Source organism: Gallinula chloropus, assembly GCF_964237585.1.
Source record: "Gallinula chloropus genome assembly, chromosome: 27".
Lineage (NCBI taxonomy): Eukaryota > Metazoa > Chordata > Aves > Gruiformes > Rallidae > Gallinula > Gallinula chloropus.
The window spans coordinates 6250791-6269217 of NC_140112.1; the positions used below are offsets into that span (position 1 = coordinate 6250791).

The 18427-nt window shown below is 63.3% G+C and overlaps 1 protein-coding gene across 1 annotated transcript; it reads right to left on the reverse strand.

The window, feature by feature from the left end:
- Positions 1-3532: 3532 nt before the first annotated feature.
- On the reverse strand, positions 3533-6734 carry PACSIN1 (protein kinase C and casein kinase substrate in neurons 1; the record flags this gene model as incomplete). Its single annotated transcript, XM_084276087.1, has 9 exons — positions 3533-3642; positions 3980-4173; positions 4449-4573; positions 4657-4777; positions 5030-5205; positions 5538-5693; positions 5850-6085; positions 6220-6376; positions 6672-6734. The coding sequence occupies 9 exons, from the start codon at positions 6732-6734 to the stop codon at positions 3533-3535; spliced, it is 1338 nt and encodes a 445-aa protein (XP_084132213.1).
- Positions 6735-18427: the final 11693 nt, after the last annotated feature.

The following is an 18427-nucleotide window of genomic DNA, read 5'->3' on the forward strand; positions in this document are numbered from 1 at the left end:
GCAGGAGCAGCCTGGCACCAGCAGACCCAGCGATGCTGCCTGCCACAGGAGCTGGGTGCTGGGGAGCCATGTCCCTGGGGACCACGGGCATCCCCCCGGCACGGGCGCATCCCACTCCGAGACACACTCAGCTTCTCCCTTCAGCAGGGATTTGGGGCTGAAAAGGGGTGTTTTGGGGGTGTGAAAACACAGGCACAGGGCTGTGCATACCGGAGCATCCCTGCAGGCATGGGGGGGAGGTCCCCCAAGCTGGCTCCCCCATCCTTTGGCACAGGGACACACAGAGACCCCCTGGAGCCCCCAGGTCCTTGGCGCTGGCACGGGGCTCTTCCCTTGGTTTGGATTTGATCTGGACTGCCTGATTCCTGAGTTTGGGAGAAGGGAGAGATGGCAGCTTTGCCCTTTCCCTCCAGACAGTAAATCTAAAAACCAACCCACTGAGCCCAGACCAGGATGGAAACCCGGGGATTGTTTAAACTGCACCTTCCACCAGAGTCTCAGTTACCTGGTGATGTTGATCTTTCATATTATAGGGGTTTAATTTGTTTATTTTCTCTTTGGTTTTGGCTGGTGGCAAGTTGTGGTTCAGGTTCAAATGATGAGGGTAGGCAAGTGGCCCAGGTCCCTGCGAGATGCTTTTGTGGGACAGCCCCTGCCTCAGTGGGTGTCGTTGTTCTGCCTGTGTCACACGGAGCGGACACGCTTCGGCCAGCCTTGCAAGCATCCTGGCTGGAGGGATGAAGGGTGGCTGGAGGGAGGAGAGGAGGAGGAGGAGGAAAAACTGCCTTTGCCTCTGGAAAAGTGAGGGGGGGATTAAAATGGAGGGGGAGAAAACCCAAGATAAAAACATGTCTTGCACTTTGCTGCGTGTGACCTGTGCTTCACAGCTGGTGTGAGGAGCAGCGGGGCTGCTGCCGCCCCAGATCTCTCAGGGGTGTTTCGGTGGGGTGGGGGAAGGGGTGGGGGGTTGCACATCCCTGTGGGGATGGTGGGCAGGAGCGGGGTTGAGCGGTGAGGAAGGCTGCAGCCAGCTGGGCAGGGTGCACCGGGGACACGGTGTCCCTGGGGCTGTGGGGGCCTGACCCAGCAGACCCCCACTGAGGTGGGACAGGGAGCCAGCCCCCTGGGGCTCACAGCTGGGGCTTCCCCCAAACTTCTTGCAGCTCCAGCCCTTAAATAAGGGGAAATATTATTTTTTCTTCTGCCCCCATCATCAGGAGCCCAGAATATGCCCCCCCTGCCCCCACAGGTCCTGCTCCCTCCACCCTGTCCCTGGGGCTGCCCTGACTCTCTGGGGAGGGGACAAAGGGGTGGGTCACCTGCAAATCACTTGTCCCCAAGGTTTTGAAGCTTGTAGGGAGCCCAGGCAGCTCCATCCCCTCTGCCAGCACCAACCAGCTGTGCTGGGGCTTTGCTCTCCCCCTGCCTGGGGCTGGGGGGAGCACTGGGTCAGGGGCCACTTCTTTGGCTGGTGCTGGGAATGGCCCCAAAACTGCTTTATCTTCAATCCCCTGTGAGCTTCACAAGGCTTTGCCTGGCAGCTCACATGGGGGTCACCAGCTGCCGCCCCCCCACCCCCAGCCCCCTTCCCTCCCAGGACCCCAGCAATGCACCTGAGCCCCTGATTCTGCCCCACTACCCCCCAAAGCCTCAGGGTTGGGGTATCCCTATTTGGGGGTGAAGCAGCTGCTGGGGACTCAAGGGCTCACCCTGCACAGGGGCCCATAACCCAAACCACCACCTCCATGGGGGGGGGGGAGAGGGGGGGAGGCAGGACTGGCGCAGGGAGGCAAACGAGGACCCAGACCCAGAGGATGCTTAACAGAGTCAGTTATTTTCTCTTGCTGCTTTTTGTTGTTGGATCCACGGTAATACAATCACAGAGATATATATATTATATATATACTTCTTAAATTACACAATCAATGTACAAAAAACCGGGGTGCGTTGCTGAGACGGGTGTTTGGTTGGGTTGTTTCTGACTTCTTCTTTTTTGTTTTGGTGGGGGGTGGTTTCCCCGCCCCCCCCTTTCCCGTTTGCCTACCTGGCAGGGGATGCAGGACTGGGCGGCGCTCGCCCACCGCGCCCAGCGCATGGCGCATCTCCTGCCCCTGCGAGAACACTTGATCCCTGGAGCCAAAAAATTCACCAACCCGTAAGAGGAGCTGGAGAGGAGAGGGAGGAGCATGCGGGAAGGAGACGGCTTGGATGCTGCTGAGGGGTATGGTATGGAAAAGAGATGAGGGGATGGGCAGGGAAGAGCTCAGGGTGGTAAATGGGGCTGGGGCAGGGGGGTGACCATGCTGGGTTGTGGTGCCCCGTGGGTGCTGAGGGGCTCCCATCCGTGCTGTGGTCTGTTGCAGAGCCGGAACACGGGAGGGGTAGAGCCCCTTGGGGAACGCAGAGGGCATCGCATGCTGCCTGCCCTGGGAATCTTTGTTCTTGGCTGGCTTCACGGGGCGAGGCTGCTCGGGCTGGGGTCTGTCACCCACACTGCTCTCCTTGTCCTCCCGCTGGCTGCAGCTCCGCGCAAGGCTGGGCAGGGCTTACCCCAAATCCCTGCTCTGCTCCTGCGTCTCTTCGGGAGGGGAGATGGATGGGGACGGTCCCCAGCAGCATCCGAGCCAGTCCTTGCTGTGCAGGTTGGGCGTGAAGGTGCTTCCAGCAGCACCGGGCTGCGGTGGGGCCTCTCCGAACAGCATCTCAGGGCCATCATCTCCCCACGGGTCTGGGGTGCGCTGGGTGGCTGCCCGGCAAAGGGCGATGCTGCTCCCTGCAGCACACGCCGGGCATCGGCTCGGGAGCCTCCACATGCTCCAGACACGTTCCAGCCCAGCAGTGAGGAGGAGGAGGAGGTGGAGGAAGGTGAGGAGGTGCCACCAAGCTCCATGGTGGGGCTGGTCCCACCTCGCCTGGGCATCCACCTGTGAGCAGGGACCTGCCCACGGATGGGGCCGGGTGGCTGCGGCATAGGGGGGGGACATTCATCCCCTTCCTTCAGGGAGGAGGAGGATGAACCGGGGAGGAGGGCATGACAACACCAAAGCACGGGAGCCAGACTCCAGTCCCTCCTGGGGGGTTTCGGGGGTGAATTTGATTGGTGCCAGGAGCTTGGGCGCTGTGCATTTTGGAACAGTTCCAGCCAATCAGAAGGCGGCTCATGATTTCAGTATCTTTAAGAACCAACCACTCAGGAGCTCTCACTCGGTTGGGCTTCAAGATCTTGAGGTATCAAACTTTTCGCTCGGAGAAGGAATAAAAACCAACCAACTAACGTGGACGAACAGACAAGGTCATCCTTCGCTTCACGTGATCTCAGGAGGAGGAGGAGGAGGAGGAGAAAGCGACTATGCAAAATACTCTTCAGAGACAACTCTTAAAAAAATAAAAGCTTGGTTGGAAAATATGTCTGAATCTCTAAGGGTGAGGAGTGAAGGACCAGACGGCGAGATGGCTGGTTGGCTGGTGGAGAGATGGAGACGATGGAGGGTGGGTGGATCTGCTGACGGCGACGAGGAGCACAGCACAAGACTTAGATTGCCTCCACGTAGTTGGCGGGGTAGAGACCTAGCTGCCCGTTGTCCAAGCGCCCCTTGCACCATCCTTGCTCGTCTTCCTCACCGAGTTTGGTTAGTTCGTCACCTGGAGAGGGAGGTGGAAAGGGGGAGAGTTGGTTGCAGGTGTTGGAGGTTCTTCTACCACCTTGTTTCTCCTCTGGATGGAGCTGTGGGGTGTTTCTAGGACTGATGCTGAGCCCAGTGGTTTGGAGAAAGGCAATGGCTCCACCATGAGACCTTGTGTGTCCCATCCCACCACCTTTCCTACCCCGCCTGGGCTTTGGCCGCAGCTTGTGCCTTCCCCTTTCTGCCAGGACGATTCTTTGAAGGGTTGGGATAGCTCAGGTGACTTTCCCACCTAAATGTTGGGTCCCACAGCTCCGTCAGACGAGCCCTGACCTGGCACCGGTGATGGACCATACCTGCTTTGAAGCTGAGCTCATCCTGCTCCTGCCCATCATAGTCGTACAGCGCCCGCACCCGCACGCCCTTCCCCGCCGACTCCTCGTCGAAGGGGTTGGTGCCGCCGTTGGCCTCGCTGGCGTTGAAGGAGTTGCTGCCCTCGTCATCGGACCACTCGGCGCTGTAGGTCTGCCCACGGTCATGGCTGCTCACACTGCGGGGAAGGGGAGGGGGAGGAGGGAGAGGGGCTGTCAGGGTGGGCGGGGGGCGGTGGGGTGGGCAGGCACTGTGTGTCTGGGAGGACACTGCGGCTTTCCCGAGGTTAAGGGGGGGGGGGGGGAGGCTGCAGCAAGCAGGACCCCCCCCAGCTAATGGCAGTCCAGCAAGAGCAGTGGCTGTCACTGAGGACATCCCGCGTCCCCTCCTGTGTCCCCACAGCACTGGCGCTGCTTGCAGAGGCAATGCCATGCCTTTCCCACAGCACCTCACCTCCCACGCTCGCCCGCCGGCGCCCCCGTCTCGCCCGTGCTGCTGGCGTTGGTCAGGGTCACCCCCTCGCCCTTCTTCTGCTTCTCCTTCCGCGTTATCGTGTGTGTCAGGTCTGGGTTCCACTCCTGCAAGCACAAGGCAACCGGCCCCTGAGCACCCGGCCGTGCCCTGGGGCTACCAGCACCCCAGCCAGGTTGCCCAGCCTCACCTCAAACTGGGGCCAGTTCATGGGCATCCCAGGGCCACTGGTGCTGCGGAACCACCGGAGATCCTCCTGCGCGTCCGAAAGGCGGATGGTCTGCTCCAGCTCTCGGTAGACGTTGGCGTAGCTGCAAGGTAGAGATGGGGGTCAGGGTGCTGTAGGTGGGGGGGTTGACCCCAGGGATGGGGTTGCACAGCCCTTTGCCACTCTGGTACCTCTTGGTGACCATTGCATTGGCCAGAAACCCCTCTCCCTGTGTTGCAGGACATGCCTTAGCCTGGATGCACCCTGGAGCCTGCGGGGCTTGGTTTACTTCCCTGGCACCTCAAGGAGACTTTGCGTGGGCACCTTCTGCCCAGCCAGCATGGGAGGCACCTACCTGCTGCTCTCGGCCAGGTTCAAGTGTCTCTTGATGTCCAGGAGCACTTCCTTGAGGAAGTTGAGCCTCTTCTCCTCAAACTGCTGGCACTGCTCGAAGACCTGCTCCATGCTCTCGATGTACTGCGGGGTGCACTTGTTCAGCTCGTCCAGCACCTTCTCATACTTCTCCTGAGTCTGCAAAGGTGCAGGAAGGTACTGTGGTTATACCTCGAGCACCTCAGGGTGCCTTTTTTTGGGTGCTGAGAGGGTCTGGCTTGGTGGTCACCATGCTGGGGAGCCCAGATTGAGCCAAGAGCCTCTGCAGGGTAAAATCAGTCTGGTTGCTGGAGAGATTCTGCCCTGGTAAGAGGGGTAAATCTCTGCCCTGAGTATCGCCCACGAGTCCTCATCCTTCTAGAGAAGTGTAGGGATGGAAAAGGAGAATGAATGGGAGCAGAGAGGGGGCTGTTCTGATGGTTTTCCCTGCCCGATGCCTCGTGAGCCTGGAGCAGGACAGGGGCTCGCACCTTTTGCACGTCTTGCTTGCACTTTTCCACTTTGTCCTGGAGCTTTTTCTGCTGCTCAGGGGTGTTGGACTGCTCTGCCTTGCTGTTGGCCTCCCGGGTCATGGCCAGCTTCTCCTCCTTGCAGGCCAGGTGGTAGGCTTTCTTGGCTGTCTCCAGCTGTGGAGAGGAGAGAGTGTGGACATCAGAGCAGCAATCGCAGCCCCTGCTCATCTCTCTGCCTCCAGGGATGTTCTGCCTGGCTCTCCCAGCCTGGACTGGGCACCCAGAGCTGGAGCTGGGAGATGGCATGGGTGCTGCACTTCTCCTCCTCACCTCTTTGAGCTTCTTGGCCCAGGGCTTCTGAGCTTTCCGGAAACCATCCTCAGCCTCCTTGGCCTCCTTGAACCCTCCCATGATCTGCTTGTGGTAGGCATCCTTCTGCCAATTCTTCACCTTCTCAAAGTCGTCGTTCAGCAAGCTGTTCTTCACGTCCTGGTGCAGCTCACTCACCTTGTCTGCCTCTGTCATGATGGCACCCCATGCCTTCTCCAGGCTGCCATACTGGGGGCCTGGGGAGCAAAGGGAAGGGCAGCTGAGCACCATCCTGCACCCACCTCTACCAGGAAATGTTGTGATGGTGCATGGGGACCTGGGTGTCCTGGAGGGAGCCTCCTCCCAGGGCGGGGGGGGGGGGTGTCGGTACCTTTCTCGATGAGCTGCCTCCACCGCTTGGACCAGTCGGTGAGCTGCTGGGCGTAGGACTTCTCGATCTTGGCCCTCTCGTGCACACAGTTCATGAGGTCATTGCAGAGCCGGTGCCCGTCGTCGATCCGCTTCACCGTGCGCTTGTAGTTCCCCACCTGGGAGAAGGATGGAGACGGGGATGGGGACCGGGACCGGCAGGTTTGGGAGCCGGGGCTGCGGGAGCTGGCCCGGGATGGGGATGGGGGTGCGGGGATGGAGCTTTTGTGCCTGCTCTCTTGGGTTCCCCCATCGCTCTGCACCCCTCTGGAGGCTGAGACCCCCCAGCGGCGCCGGCTGGGACCGCGCAGCCCCCGGGAAGGATGGTGGCGGGCAGGGGAGGGCAGCGCCCGAGGGGCCCCGCGGGAAGGGAGAGGAGCGGAGGGGAGGAGAGGGGAGGGGGCCGGGGCTCACCTCCCAAAAGCTGTCGGTCGTTTCCTCCGCGGCCGCTGCCGACTCGTCGTAGGACCCCGACATGGCTCCCGGCGCTGCCGTGGGCGTCAGTGAGGGCGCTGGGTGACTCTCGGGCGAACACCCCCCTCATGCACTGCGGGGAGAGGAGGGGGGGGTCATGGGGGCGGGGGGAAGCAGGGGGCCCCCGTCCTCCCGTCCCCGCTCCTGCCCCGCAGCACGGCGGTGCGGGCACCCCAGGGTCGGTGCCGGCTGCGGACCCACAGCCGCCGTCCGCTTAGTGCCATTCACCCCCCACATACCCCCCGAGCTGGGGGAGGGGGGGAGAATCGCGGGGAGCAGCGCTGCGGGGAGCTCACCGGCCGGGGACCTGGGGCTCGGCGCGGCGCGTCCCGGGGAGCCGCGGGCGACAGGCGGGGGGGCGAGGGGGTGCTGGGGGAGGGATGCGCCGTCCGAAGAAATTCTCGTCCCGATATTCCACCCTAATCCGTCCTGATCTTCAGAAAAACGGGATCCCCGGAGCGTCACGTGGCCCCGCTGCACGGCTTAACCCTTTGTGGCTTGGCCGAGAGCCGGGGCTGGGGCTGGGGGCGGCACCGCGGTGGCCATGAGCATCTTCGCCATCCCTACCCTGCCCCGCATGCGGACGGTGCTGCCGCAGGAGGGCTCGGGGGGGGTCTGTGCTGCGTGGCATCTGCCACCCGCATGGGCGCAAAGCGGCGTGGATTGCCCCCCAACACGTCCCCGCAAGGGCTGTGTGTGGGAGCGGGATCTGGGTGCGATTCCCTCCCCTCCCGCGCCATCCTCTTCCCCAGGGAGATGGAACAGGCATCGGGAGACCTGGCTGCCTGCATCCCACCCCGCACCTAGGGTGGCAGGGGCTGGGTGACGTGGGGTCCTAGCACCCTGGTGCCCACCCATGGGGAAGAGTTGGTGGGTGCCCCCACCATCCAGCTGTGCGCACAGCTGGCCCAGAGGAGCCCACGGGCCAGGGCAGGGCATCAGCAGGGCACAGCCCCAGAAGGATGGGGGGCTGAAACGGTTACTGGAGCGTGGCGCAGGGCTCGCTGTGCTGGAACTAACAGGGCCTGGCAGGGATTTAGTGATATAACCAGGGAGGCACCAATCCCTGCCGCCCTCCCCAGCCGGTTAAAAATAAACGCGTGACTGACTGTCCCTCGCTCAGCCGCCGAGACGCAGATGGATGGGGGGGACCGCGACGGCGCCAGCACTGTCCCCCCGCAGCCGGCAGCACGCGGCGCCCACGCCTGCTTGGCACCCACGGCGTGACCATCGTGCTCCCTCCCTGTGCAAGCACCTGGCCCCAACACCCACAGGCTGCCCCAGTGCACCCAGAGCGCGGCAGGGTGCCCGGTGGCACAACCCCCAAGGGACCCCGCGGGGTGCTGAGCGTGGCTGTGTCCCTGCAGACCCCGGGCACGGCGCAGCGCTCAGCACTGGGGGTTTTGCTTGTGTCAACGGCTCTTCGGTTGGTTGCAGAGGCTGCGCTGGCACGGCAAGGGCATCCTTGGGGTGACAGCCCCAGCTCTGCTCAAGGCCAGGGCAGGGACCCCAGGGAGGGAGTGCACCCACACCTGGGGGTACCCTGGGGACATGAGCCAGCCCTGAGGACCCCCATCAAGCCGCCAGCAGCCGAGGCTGCGGGACGCTGTGGGACACGGCTGCTGTAGCTCCCTCTCCTCGCCGTTACCTGGTCTGAGCCGCAGCCTGGGGGTTATTTTTGGCTCTGCATCACTTCCCAGCTAAGGCTGCCGCCGTGTTGCCGCTCTCCTGCCACGCACCCACACACAGGACTGTCCTCGCGTGGCCACGCACATGCGTGTGCCCACCCCGGCTGCGGGCACATCGTGTGCCAGCCCCACGCCTGCTGCCCTGGCCCCACCGGTGCAGCCCATCGCTTCGCATCAAGGCTGCTGGCGGTGATATCCCGGCCTCCACAGTGCCAGCAGCCAAGCCGTGGCATGGTGAGCTGCCAGCCCCGGCCACGCACTGCCACTTGGGCACCCTCATCTGAGGGGGCTCTGGCTTCACCTCCCCCCCAGCCCCATGTTTTCACAGAGCCGCTGGAAAGGAGCTGCGGAACGTTCAGCATCGAGTGATGGTGAAGTTTGTTGCAGCTCCTGCCCCCGCGTGCCCTTGGGCTCTTCCTGCAGCAACCGTCCCCCTGCATCAGCTTGCTCAGTGCTGAGCACTGCCACAGCTCATCTCACCCACGGGGCAGCTCCTGCTATCCCCCAGCACTGCAAGGAGTGGGGGGTCTCTACTCTCTGTGGGAGCTGGGGACACGATGGGCGACCCCGTGCAGGCAGGAGGCTGCTGCAATGCAGAGGGCTGGCGCTGCTGACACTGCGGGCACGGGCAGCTGCCCATGCTCCCCAGCTGGCAGCCCTGGACAGCAGTGCCCTGGCCCCACGCAGGCAGACACAGACTGGTTTTGCTGTCCCCTGCCTCTGGCAGAAGAGCCTGGGCACCCAGGGTGCAGAGGGGCTGCAGAGCTTTGGGGTTTCAGCATCCACACTGACTGCCTACCTGCTCCCTGCAGCTGGGAAGGGCAAGAGGAACAAGCCAGGTGCCTTCAGGGGGGACCAGCCTCTCCCCACTCTCTGTCTGTACTGTAACACCACCATTAAATGTGCAACCCTGGCTCAGTGGCCTCAGGGCCCATCCTGGGCTTTGGGGTCCCTGGTGAGGTGCCAGGCACCAGCCCCATCCTGTGGGAGAAGCTGCACCTGGGCAGCAGGTTACTCTGCCTCCAGGTTTTTTTGGCTGCCCTGGCCCCACCACCTCTGCTGCAGGCAAAAAGCAGGTGATGGGAACGTGATCCAGGGAACAGTCAGCTGCCTGCATGTGTCCCTGTCCTGGCTGCTTGCACACTGGCAGGGACCAAGGGGGGGCAGCTGAACCTCCCAGGGTGAGTTCTGCTGCAGAGAGCCCTGTGCCAAGGGTTGTGGATGCGCTGCAAGGAGGGGAGTGAAGCACAGAGCAAACCTGTGTCCCCATCCCCGTCCCCATCCCCATCCTGTCCCAGGGCAGGAGGATTAGAGAGGGCTGGGTGTGAGCCCTGCCAGCGGGGCTGGGGAGGGAAGAGTCAGCAGCTGATTCCAATGAAAGCATCAGAGCAGGGGAAGCCATGCTGGCAGCTCCCTTCGGTCTGTGGGAACCAGAGCAAGCAGGGAGCTCCCCGACACCAGCCCCAAGCACAACCCGATGCAGTGCAGGATGTTTCCCTGGTGCAAATCCCTTCTGCAACCGCAGCATCCTGACACAGAGCCGCAGCCCAGCCTGGGTGATGCTGCTCGAGCCGAGGGCACCGGGGACCTTTGTTTGCCAGAGCACTTGGAGCTGGGGATGGGATGGTAATTTGCTGCACGCTGTTGCCTTGTAGTTACCCAGCGGCTGCCAGCACTGAAGCCAAAGCTTGGCAATTGGAAAGGACCCAATGGTCTGAGCTGGTTTTATCACAATTAAATGCTGGGACTGACCTGGCCTGTCAAATCAAACCTTCCACGGGGCTACGATGTGAAATTCTTGCTATGTTTTGGCTCCTTTTGTAAGCACATGAAGCCAAGGATGAGTGCAAGGGTTTGGGGGCAGGGAGCCAGGCTGGGCTTTGGGGTTTTTTGGCTATGGGGAATGTCACTTGCTCTCCCTTATCTCAGCACAGGGCTGGTCGTGCCTCTGTCAGGGGGTGATGCCAGCGCGACGCATCACTGCTATCGCCACATGAAAACCACCCACAGCAAAGACAAATCGACCAGAGACGGCTGAGGATTTCCTGGGGAGCACCGTGAGCAGAGCCTGGCTGCCTCAAACCCCTGGGGAACCCGGCAGCAGCGTCTCCCACTGCACCACGACGGCTCCGCAGCAGCCACTGGCAGTACCCAACCTCAGCACCGCGTCCGGCGTGGGCACCGATGCCCAAGTGTTGGTCCTGGTACGGCAAGGAATGGGGAGGGTGAGATGCCCCTGGCACGATGGCAGGTCCCTGGGCAGAGTCCCTGTGTTTGCTGCTCGGCTCTGACCCAGCCAGGAGGCTGTGGGTTTCCCACTGGTGCAGGGCTGATCCTTGCCATCCACGGGGCTGGGACAGGGAGCGCTCCCACGGTGCTGGCGAGGGTCCCAGCCCAGGGAGCGATGGGGTGCAGAGGGGTTTGGCTGTGGAGTGGCTGAATAGCTCCCCCCCTTCTCCGGAGCTGATGGATGGGGACCCTGTGAGGAAAGGGTTAAGCGGGCGCTGCTGATTCACGCTGGCAGCCGGCTCTGCACCAGGCACTGAGCGAGGAGGCAGGAGTGGAGCTGAGGCTCGGGGCTGAGCAGCCCTAACGTGCATCCTCCCCTCTCATCCTCCCCTCTCGTTACCAGACAGAGCCCAAGGCCAGGCGGGAGGGAGGTGAGCCCGCGCCCTTCCCGAGCTGCCAGCTCCATGAGAGCAGACTGCAAACGGCTTGTCAGGGCCTCATCCTGCATCCCTTGGCAAAGCCCCTCCAGCTGCCACACTCGGAGCAAAGAGCTGAAGTGTGGCCAGACAGGAGGGGCTGGGGGTTCCCTGTGCTTTGCTTCTCTGTGGGATCTGGGCAGCACTGTGGGGCTGTCTTGGCCCCAGTGCACGCAGATGCTCGAGTGATGCATGAGGTGGCTGTGAGGACAGCGGGTCTCCGGAGGTGGCACGTAGGTTAACGGCGTGCAACTTCTTCTGGGAGCTGCTTTTCCAATGAATCCTGTGTGGGATGAGCCTGTGGCAGCCACCTTTCTTCAATTACAGTCATCTGCATTGACTAGATGGGCCTGAGGATTTGGGAGGGGGTGAGAGGGGTGGGAGCTGAAACAGGGACTCGCTGGACCCTGTCAGGTCAGGACACAGACCCCAAAACTGGAGCATTTGCCAAGGAGGTTCAGTGATGCAGGAATGTTACTGGGAGCCACACGTCCCACATGCAGACAGGGAGGACGCCCACCTCGCTGTCTGGGGTGGGAACCACCTGCCCTGGGTGCTGCCAGGTTGCAGTAGCCAGGGGAGATGGGTTTGCTCCAAGCCCTGGCAGCAAAGGGCTTTGCATTTCATGGGTGCTCTGCAGAACCTTCACCTTCCTCCCATGCTCCCCAAAGTTACCCTGCTCCGAGCACAGGACAGCCATTAAAACATCTTCTAGGGAGATTTTATGAGCCTTGTGCAAGGATTTCTGGAAATATGCATGGAATTTGCAGATAACGCCAGTGTTTCTCTCCAGGGGAGCTTGCAGCAGGGCTCAGGTGCATCAGATGTGCCAGGAATGTGGATAGACACCACGGTGGGGAAGGGAGATGGGGCTGAGCCTCAGCTTGTGGGGTTTCAACTTGCCTTCCAGCCCTGCAGCTTTTTCTCAGCCTCCAGCCTTCTCTTGCCACTGTAAACAAGGATGCTCAGGCGGGGATTTTTGCGGTCCCAGGAGCAGGTTTAGGCAGAAATCCAAAGATGAGGTTTGCAGTTAAACCAAGAAGTAGCAAACAATGGTGGTGGAGGGTACTGTGGTGCCATCCCCCTGCTTCCGCGGCGCAGAAGGGGGAAACCAGAGCGTCACGTGCTGGGGGGGGGGGGGGAGTCCTGTCCCCTGTACCTTGTTGGGATGAACCTGGGGCTGCTGGTGGGAGGAGGTGAATGTGGCTGCTGGGTCAGGGGGATGCTGGAGGGGCTGTGGGGTTTTAGGTGTCTGTGGAGCAGGAAGGGGCCTTGGGGGTAGTAAGGCAGGGGGACAGGGTGGGAGGAGGAGAGGGGTAGCTGGAGTGACCACGGCAAAAGGAGGGGTTTCAGCGATGGGGTGAGGTGCTCGGTTGGGCAGGGGGACAGCGACGACATGGACTTGTGCCATCCCCCTTACCATTTGCAACTGGGGAAACTGAGGCACAAACCTGGGAGTGCAGTAGCAGCGCAGAAGGGGTGTCCCCTGCCCCAGCACACCCTCGGCTGCACGGGGTGGGGGGTGAAGGTCATGCCCCCCCCACACCTCCCTGGGTTTGCAGAAGAGATTAGGGGACACGGTGTCCTGGCAGGAGGTGCAAACCCTCGCCAAACCACCTGGCCCTCGCACAGCATCCCCCCCGCAAGCTCCCCCATCCCCGCAAAGGACCCAGGCACCCCCTCCCCCATCCCATCCGCACCCCTACCCCTTACCCACGCGAGGGCCCCACGCAGCCCCATCCCCCCGGGGCCTCACTTGTCCCCATCCCCGCCTGCTCCCGGCAAAGCCCCTCAGGGGCCGACGCTTACCTGGGCCGGGCGGCGGGGGCCGCGGGGGGCCCGGGGGGCTCCGCCGGGCACGGCGGGACGGGCGGGCTGCGCTGCGCTGAGCTCCGCACCAGCCGTGCGGCAGCGCGCGCGGCCGCGGGCACGCGCCCTGCCTGCAGCCTCCCGTTGCCATGGCAACCGGGGGGGATGGAGCCGCTGCCTGCAAAGGTTGCAAAAAAATCATCCGGAGGGGGGCTGAAGAAGGGGGAGATGGGACACCCCCCTTTCACACCCACCCCCCCCGCCTCTGTACACCCAGCCCGGGCAGGTACCAGCCCCTGCGCAGACCCCCCCGCTGTTGTCACCAGACCCCTTGCCCAGGGCGCAGGCCCAGGGACCTGCCCCCACCCCCGGTGCCAGCCTGCCACTGGACAGGGCTACCCCCTGCATGGGGTGCTGTGGGCCAGGGCACGTGGGTGGGGGATGTGGTGGGGTGCCAGGAGCCTGCGGCCGGGTGCGTGTGGGTGCCCGGTCCCTGTCGCTGAGTGGCTCCGTTAGGGCCACAAACAGGCTCCTTCTCATTCAGGTTGCTCTGCTGGGAGGCTCTTTGGGGAGCTGAGGTCCCAAGGGTCCTCATCCCACTGCTCCTTGAGTCCCTGTCCCTCCTGGGCAGCAACACCCTCCATCCACTTCTCCCCCAGGCACGCTGCCATCTCCAGCAGCCCCAGGAAGGGGATGCAAGGAGGATTTTAGGGTTGAGCTGTGACTCTTGCAGAAATAAACACCCCAGAACGCCTTCAGAGAGGCAGCCGGTGCCGCCTCCTTGCCAAATGTGCCGGCTGGGAACAGGCTGGCAGGAGAAGCAAAACCAGCCCCTGCCTCCCAGCAGCACCGGGCTGGGGAAAGCGGGGTGGGGAACAGGGTAACCAGCGACTGCACCCCAGAAAGGCTTCTTCGAGGCCAGGGAGGAGAGCGGCTCCTTCCCACTGCCATCTGCCCCCTCCAGAGCCCGGGGGCTTGTGCCCGGGGTCACTGGCACATCTCACAGGATGCTGCTGCCGCGGGGGGAGCAGGAGGCTGGAGCCCACGGCCGGGGCTGTCAGGGAGCCGGGGCGGGGGGGGATGCAGGTGAGGGTGGCTTGTCTCTCCCCCGCCTCAGCTGCCCGGGTGCACCGTGCCTGCACTCCCCCCAGCTCGGGGGTGATGTCAGGGAAATTAAAAGCCGGCAGGAGACGGGCGCTTCCAGCCGAGTAACCGAAGCCGCCCGCAGAAGCTGCAGTAATGAGGCTGCGGGGCCGCTGCCGCTGGGATCGTGTTGCTGGGAGAACGCGACCCGGTCCCAGGAGGCTCCGGTGCCGGCTCAGCTTTCCCCTCACGAGCGCCTTTGACTGCTTAATGGAGCTCGGTGGGGCTCCCCATCCTGCCCACCCCCCGGCCCCTTCCAGCTCCCTGCCACCTGAGCGGCTCTTCCCACCTCGCAGCTGGAGGGACAGGGCCCCCGAAATGTTTCATGCCCAGCTGGGAGCAGCGAGAGACCCCAGCGACCCAACCCCCCCCCCCCCCCCCCCCCCCAGCACGGGAGCACAGATGGACAGTGGCTCCTGGCAGGCGCTGGGGGATCTTTGTCCCTTGGGGTTTCAGGGTGAGGAACAGGGGGGGGGGGGGGGTGTGTGCTGATTAACTGGGCACCATCTTTGCCTGCAATGAGTTGGCAGTTCTCAGCACAGGCTTGCTGCAGGCACCGCTGGGCTGTCCCAGCTGCCTTCTGCCCTGGCAGCATCCATGCCACAGAGCAGCAAATGGTGCATCGGGCGACAAATGCTGTCCAGGGGCGTGATGGGGGCACCTCAATGACTTGGGGGAGGTTTCCCAGTGCTAACAGCCCATTGCCACCAGCTTTGTAGTGAATGCAGTCCACGCAGGTAGGACTGACCTGTGTCTCCTTCCCCAGCAGCTCGGGCTCCTCAGTGCCCCCACACACGAGGACCCTGCAACATGCCAGCCGGTTCCTTCACCGAAAACTTTTCCCTGGCTCTCCCCATCCCACCGCTTACTATTTCCGCAGGTAAGTCATTTCCCCTCCTGTGAAATGGGTTTCCTTGTGGGAAGCAGTGGCCAGTATTGGCAGGAAACAAGCCCTGATTTATTGGGCCACTTGCTGCTCTGAAATTACGGCTCTTCGAGCACCACAACAAGCTGAGGAGTGGAGCAAATGAGCCCACACCGTGCTCTCCTGGCTGCCAGCAGCCTGCCTGTGCAGTGAGCTGCTGCGGGCAGGAGAGGGGAGAAATGCCACCGGCTATCAGCCTCTCTGCCCATCACCCTGCTGCGAGCCCCTGGTCTTTGCATGACTGGGGAAGGTGGGGGGGGGGGGGGTGGGTAGGATGTTCAAGTGTTGCCTGCTCCTGTCTGCCTCCCTGGCAAGGAAAGGAAAATGCATTTCCTAAATCAAGGCAGAGCCCCTGGTTTTGGTGCTCTTTGCTGAGCTGGCTGGTGCTGGGAGCAATGGGAGACCTCCCAGCCCTCGGGAGCTGTGTGGAGATGGGGGCAGAGAGGAGTCCTGGCATCCCGCACACCCTGAGCTCATCCCTGGCTTCTCCCTGCCCCTTCTTGCTCCATGCTGGGGGTCAGAGCTGGAGCTTGCAGGGCTGGATGAGGCCGCTGCCCCCCGTGCTCACCCCGTGCCCAGGCTGTGCCCTCCCCATGGATGTGCTGCCGGTCCCAGGGGCCCTCTTGGGCTTGCTGAGAGAATGCAAGTGCAGGGCTATTTTGCATCTTTAATTAGCAGCGGAGGATAATTGGCCGCTCTGCAGCAGTTAGGCAGAAAGGCAGCCATTGTGGAGGCCCTTGGCGTGGGGCAGGTGCTGCCAGAAGCCCAGCTCCCACCAGAACAATCCCCTTCTTGTCTGCTCATAACCGGCCCCGGGGGCATCCTCCGAGCCCTTCCGGGGAAGGGGCTGGGGACAGGACATAAAGGCTCCATTTTTCCTGGGAAAGTGCACGAAGCTCAGTGCAGGCAGCTGCCTGGGAGGACCCCCCATGCATTGCCCACAGCAGCGGCCGTGTTGGGGTCTCACCGCCTCCTTCCCCCCACCCCGTGCTGAGGGCAGCCAGATGCGGGTGCAGCCCCCCCGCCCTCTCCCCCAGACAGCTGCGGGCTGGACGAGTCCCCTCCTTTCCCAAGAGTCATCTGCAAAATCACAGCCCCGTCTTGTGTTTGTCTTCAAGGTGGTGAACAAACAGCAGGCAGGGCTGGCCGCCCCGCGGGGACAAAGTCTGTCCCTGGGCAGAGCTGCTCCCTCAGGTCTCCTCCTTCTCCTGTGGAGTTGTGACAGAGGAGCCCAGCTCCACCTCAGCTCCATCCTGGCCCTGGCAGCATCCTGCCCTGGCACAACCAGGGAAACCATCAGGGTTGGGATACGGGTTGGGGATACGGGCTCTCCAGCACAAGGGGATCCCACTCAGAGCCAGACCCCGGCTGGGGCTCCCTGTGGAACACGCAAACACGCCGATTTACCCTCCCCTTTCTTGCCCTGCCCCTGTGCACGTCACTAATCGATGCCTGCCAGCAGCCCGGGCTTGTCTGCCTCAATCCTTTTACAGTTAAATCCAGCTCCCGCCCTGCCACACACCCCGCGGAGAGGTGCGAGAGGATGGGGCCAGTGCCAGCCCGGGCAGGGGGGCTCATGGGTGGGTGCAGCAGGACCAGCAGCAGCTGAGCCAGTGGCTGATACATTCCTGGGTCTGGAAAGGGAAAGTCATGGGAGGTGGGAAGGATCCGCAGGGCTTCGGGGAGGGTTTTGGGGTCGGGTGTGATGGGAGCTGCGATGTGGCACCAAATCCTTCTGGGGGGCTGGTTCCCCCACCAGCTGTGCCGTGGGGGCGGCTCTTGCCCCAAATATTTGGCTTAGCCATGGGGTTTGGGAAGGGAAGGTGACGGGGGGGTGAGGGAAGCGGGAGCAGCCCCAGAGGCTGCTGGAGAAGCTCTAATCCGTTTAGCAAAGCGCTTGCTTTGCCGTTTCCAAGGCAGGCACAGGGGAGATGCAGGACGAGCCGGGCGAGAGCTGCTCCCCTGCTCCATGGGATGAGCCCCAGGATGGTACCAGGCAGCTCCAGCCACCTCGGGATGTGCCGCATCCCTCACCTTCTCCTGCTCTGGGGCTGCACCAGTCCAGGCAGCCCAAAGCGCAGGCACAACCCCCGGGGTGGGGGGGAATCCAGCCTCCCCCAGCCTCCTGTAGCCCCTCCAGCTTCCTGGGGCAGGCAGTAGTCCCTCTGATCACCCCACTCGCCCTAGTGCAGCCCCAAAATCTCACCCTATTTCCCCATGTGCCTCCAGATCTCACACCCTGGGGGTAAATGTGGCTGGTGGGGGGAGGTGAGCATCGGCCCCTGCCTGCAGCCAGGAAGGCAGAGCCCCCCGGCAGCTCCCAGGCTCAGCCTAAGCCGCCTTGCAGAGCCTCAGTCCCTGCCAGGTGCTCGGGCATCGCGGTGCCCGGCTGTGCCCCTGCAGCTGATGGATTAGGGAGCTTGGGGCGGGGGGGGGCTCTGCTGAGAGGGGCTGTGGGTGCAGGATGAACCCCTTGAGCACAGGGCTTGGAGCAGGAGCCTGAGTTTCTCATCAGGTAAGACGATGCCAAACGCTTCCCAGGGAGGTGGAGATGGGGTGGGGGGTGTGAAGAGTGCGGTTGCTGCCAGCCCCCCCACTGCAGGCTGTCCCTGCTGGGGTCCCAGCCCTCTGTTATGCATCCATGGGGGGCTGGAGGGACCCCACACCTGGAGCTGAGAGCAGCTGATCAGCCCCCAGCCTGGCAGCATGGGCCCCATGACAGTTTGGGGGGACAGCAGCCCGTCCTAAAAGCCCCCCCAGGGACCCTGGATGCAGCAGGTACCTGGGCGGGCTACAGGGGCAATGGGCAGTGTGAGGGCTGGCGTGTGCCGTGTCCCACCAGCCCCCCGGTGCCAGGTCTGTGAGCCCCCATTAGCTTTGTCCCCCTGCCACAGCTCTGCCCCGCGCTGCCGCTCCACACCAGCCCTCCCGGGAGGCGCAGGCAGGACCCACTCTGCCTCCCCGCCCTGCCAGGGGTGCTGCGAGGCCGGGGAAAGGGGGTGACCAGGAAATCTGGGGAGGGGGTGGGAGGTGGAGCCCGAGGCAGATGCTGACCCTGCTCAGCACCACCCGGCAGAACTTGGAAATGGCTTCAAACGGGCTGCTGCTCTGCCAGGGTTTCATTGCCCAGCGAGCACCCACCGTCACAGCGGGTTGGGGACCCCCCAACTCAAACCCACCACCCAACCGGGGACCACCAGCGGGGGTTCGGGATGAGAGCGCCGGGACAGCACACCCAGACCCCGGCATCCCACCCGCCCCCTCGAGGCACCCCCCACCCACCCAGCAGCCCCCAGGGCGACAAGCCCCAGCCGACCCACCGACGCCGACCTCCCGCCTCGCCCGGAGCCACCGGGACAGCCCCTAACGGGGCGGGACGCGCCTGGCCGGTACCTCGGGGGCGCGGGGGACGCTGGCGGAGCGGGC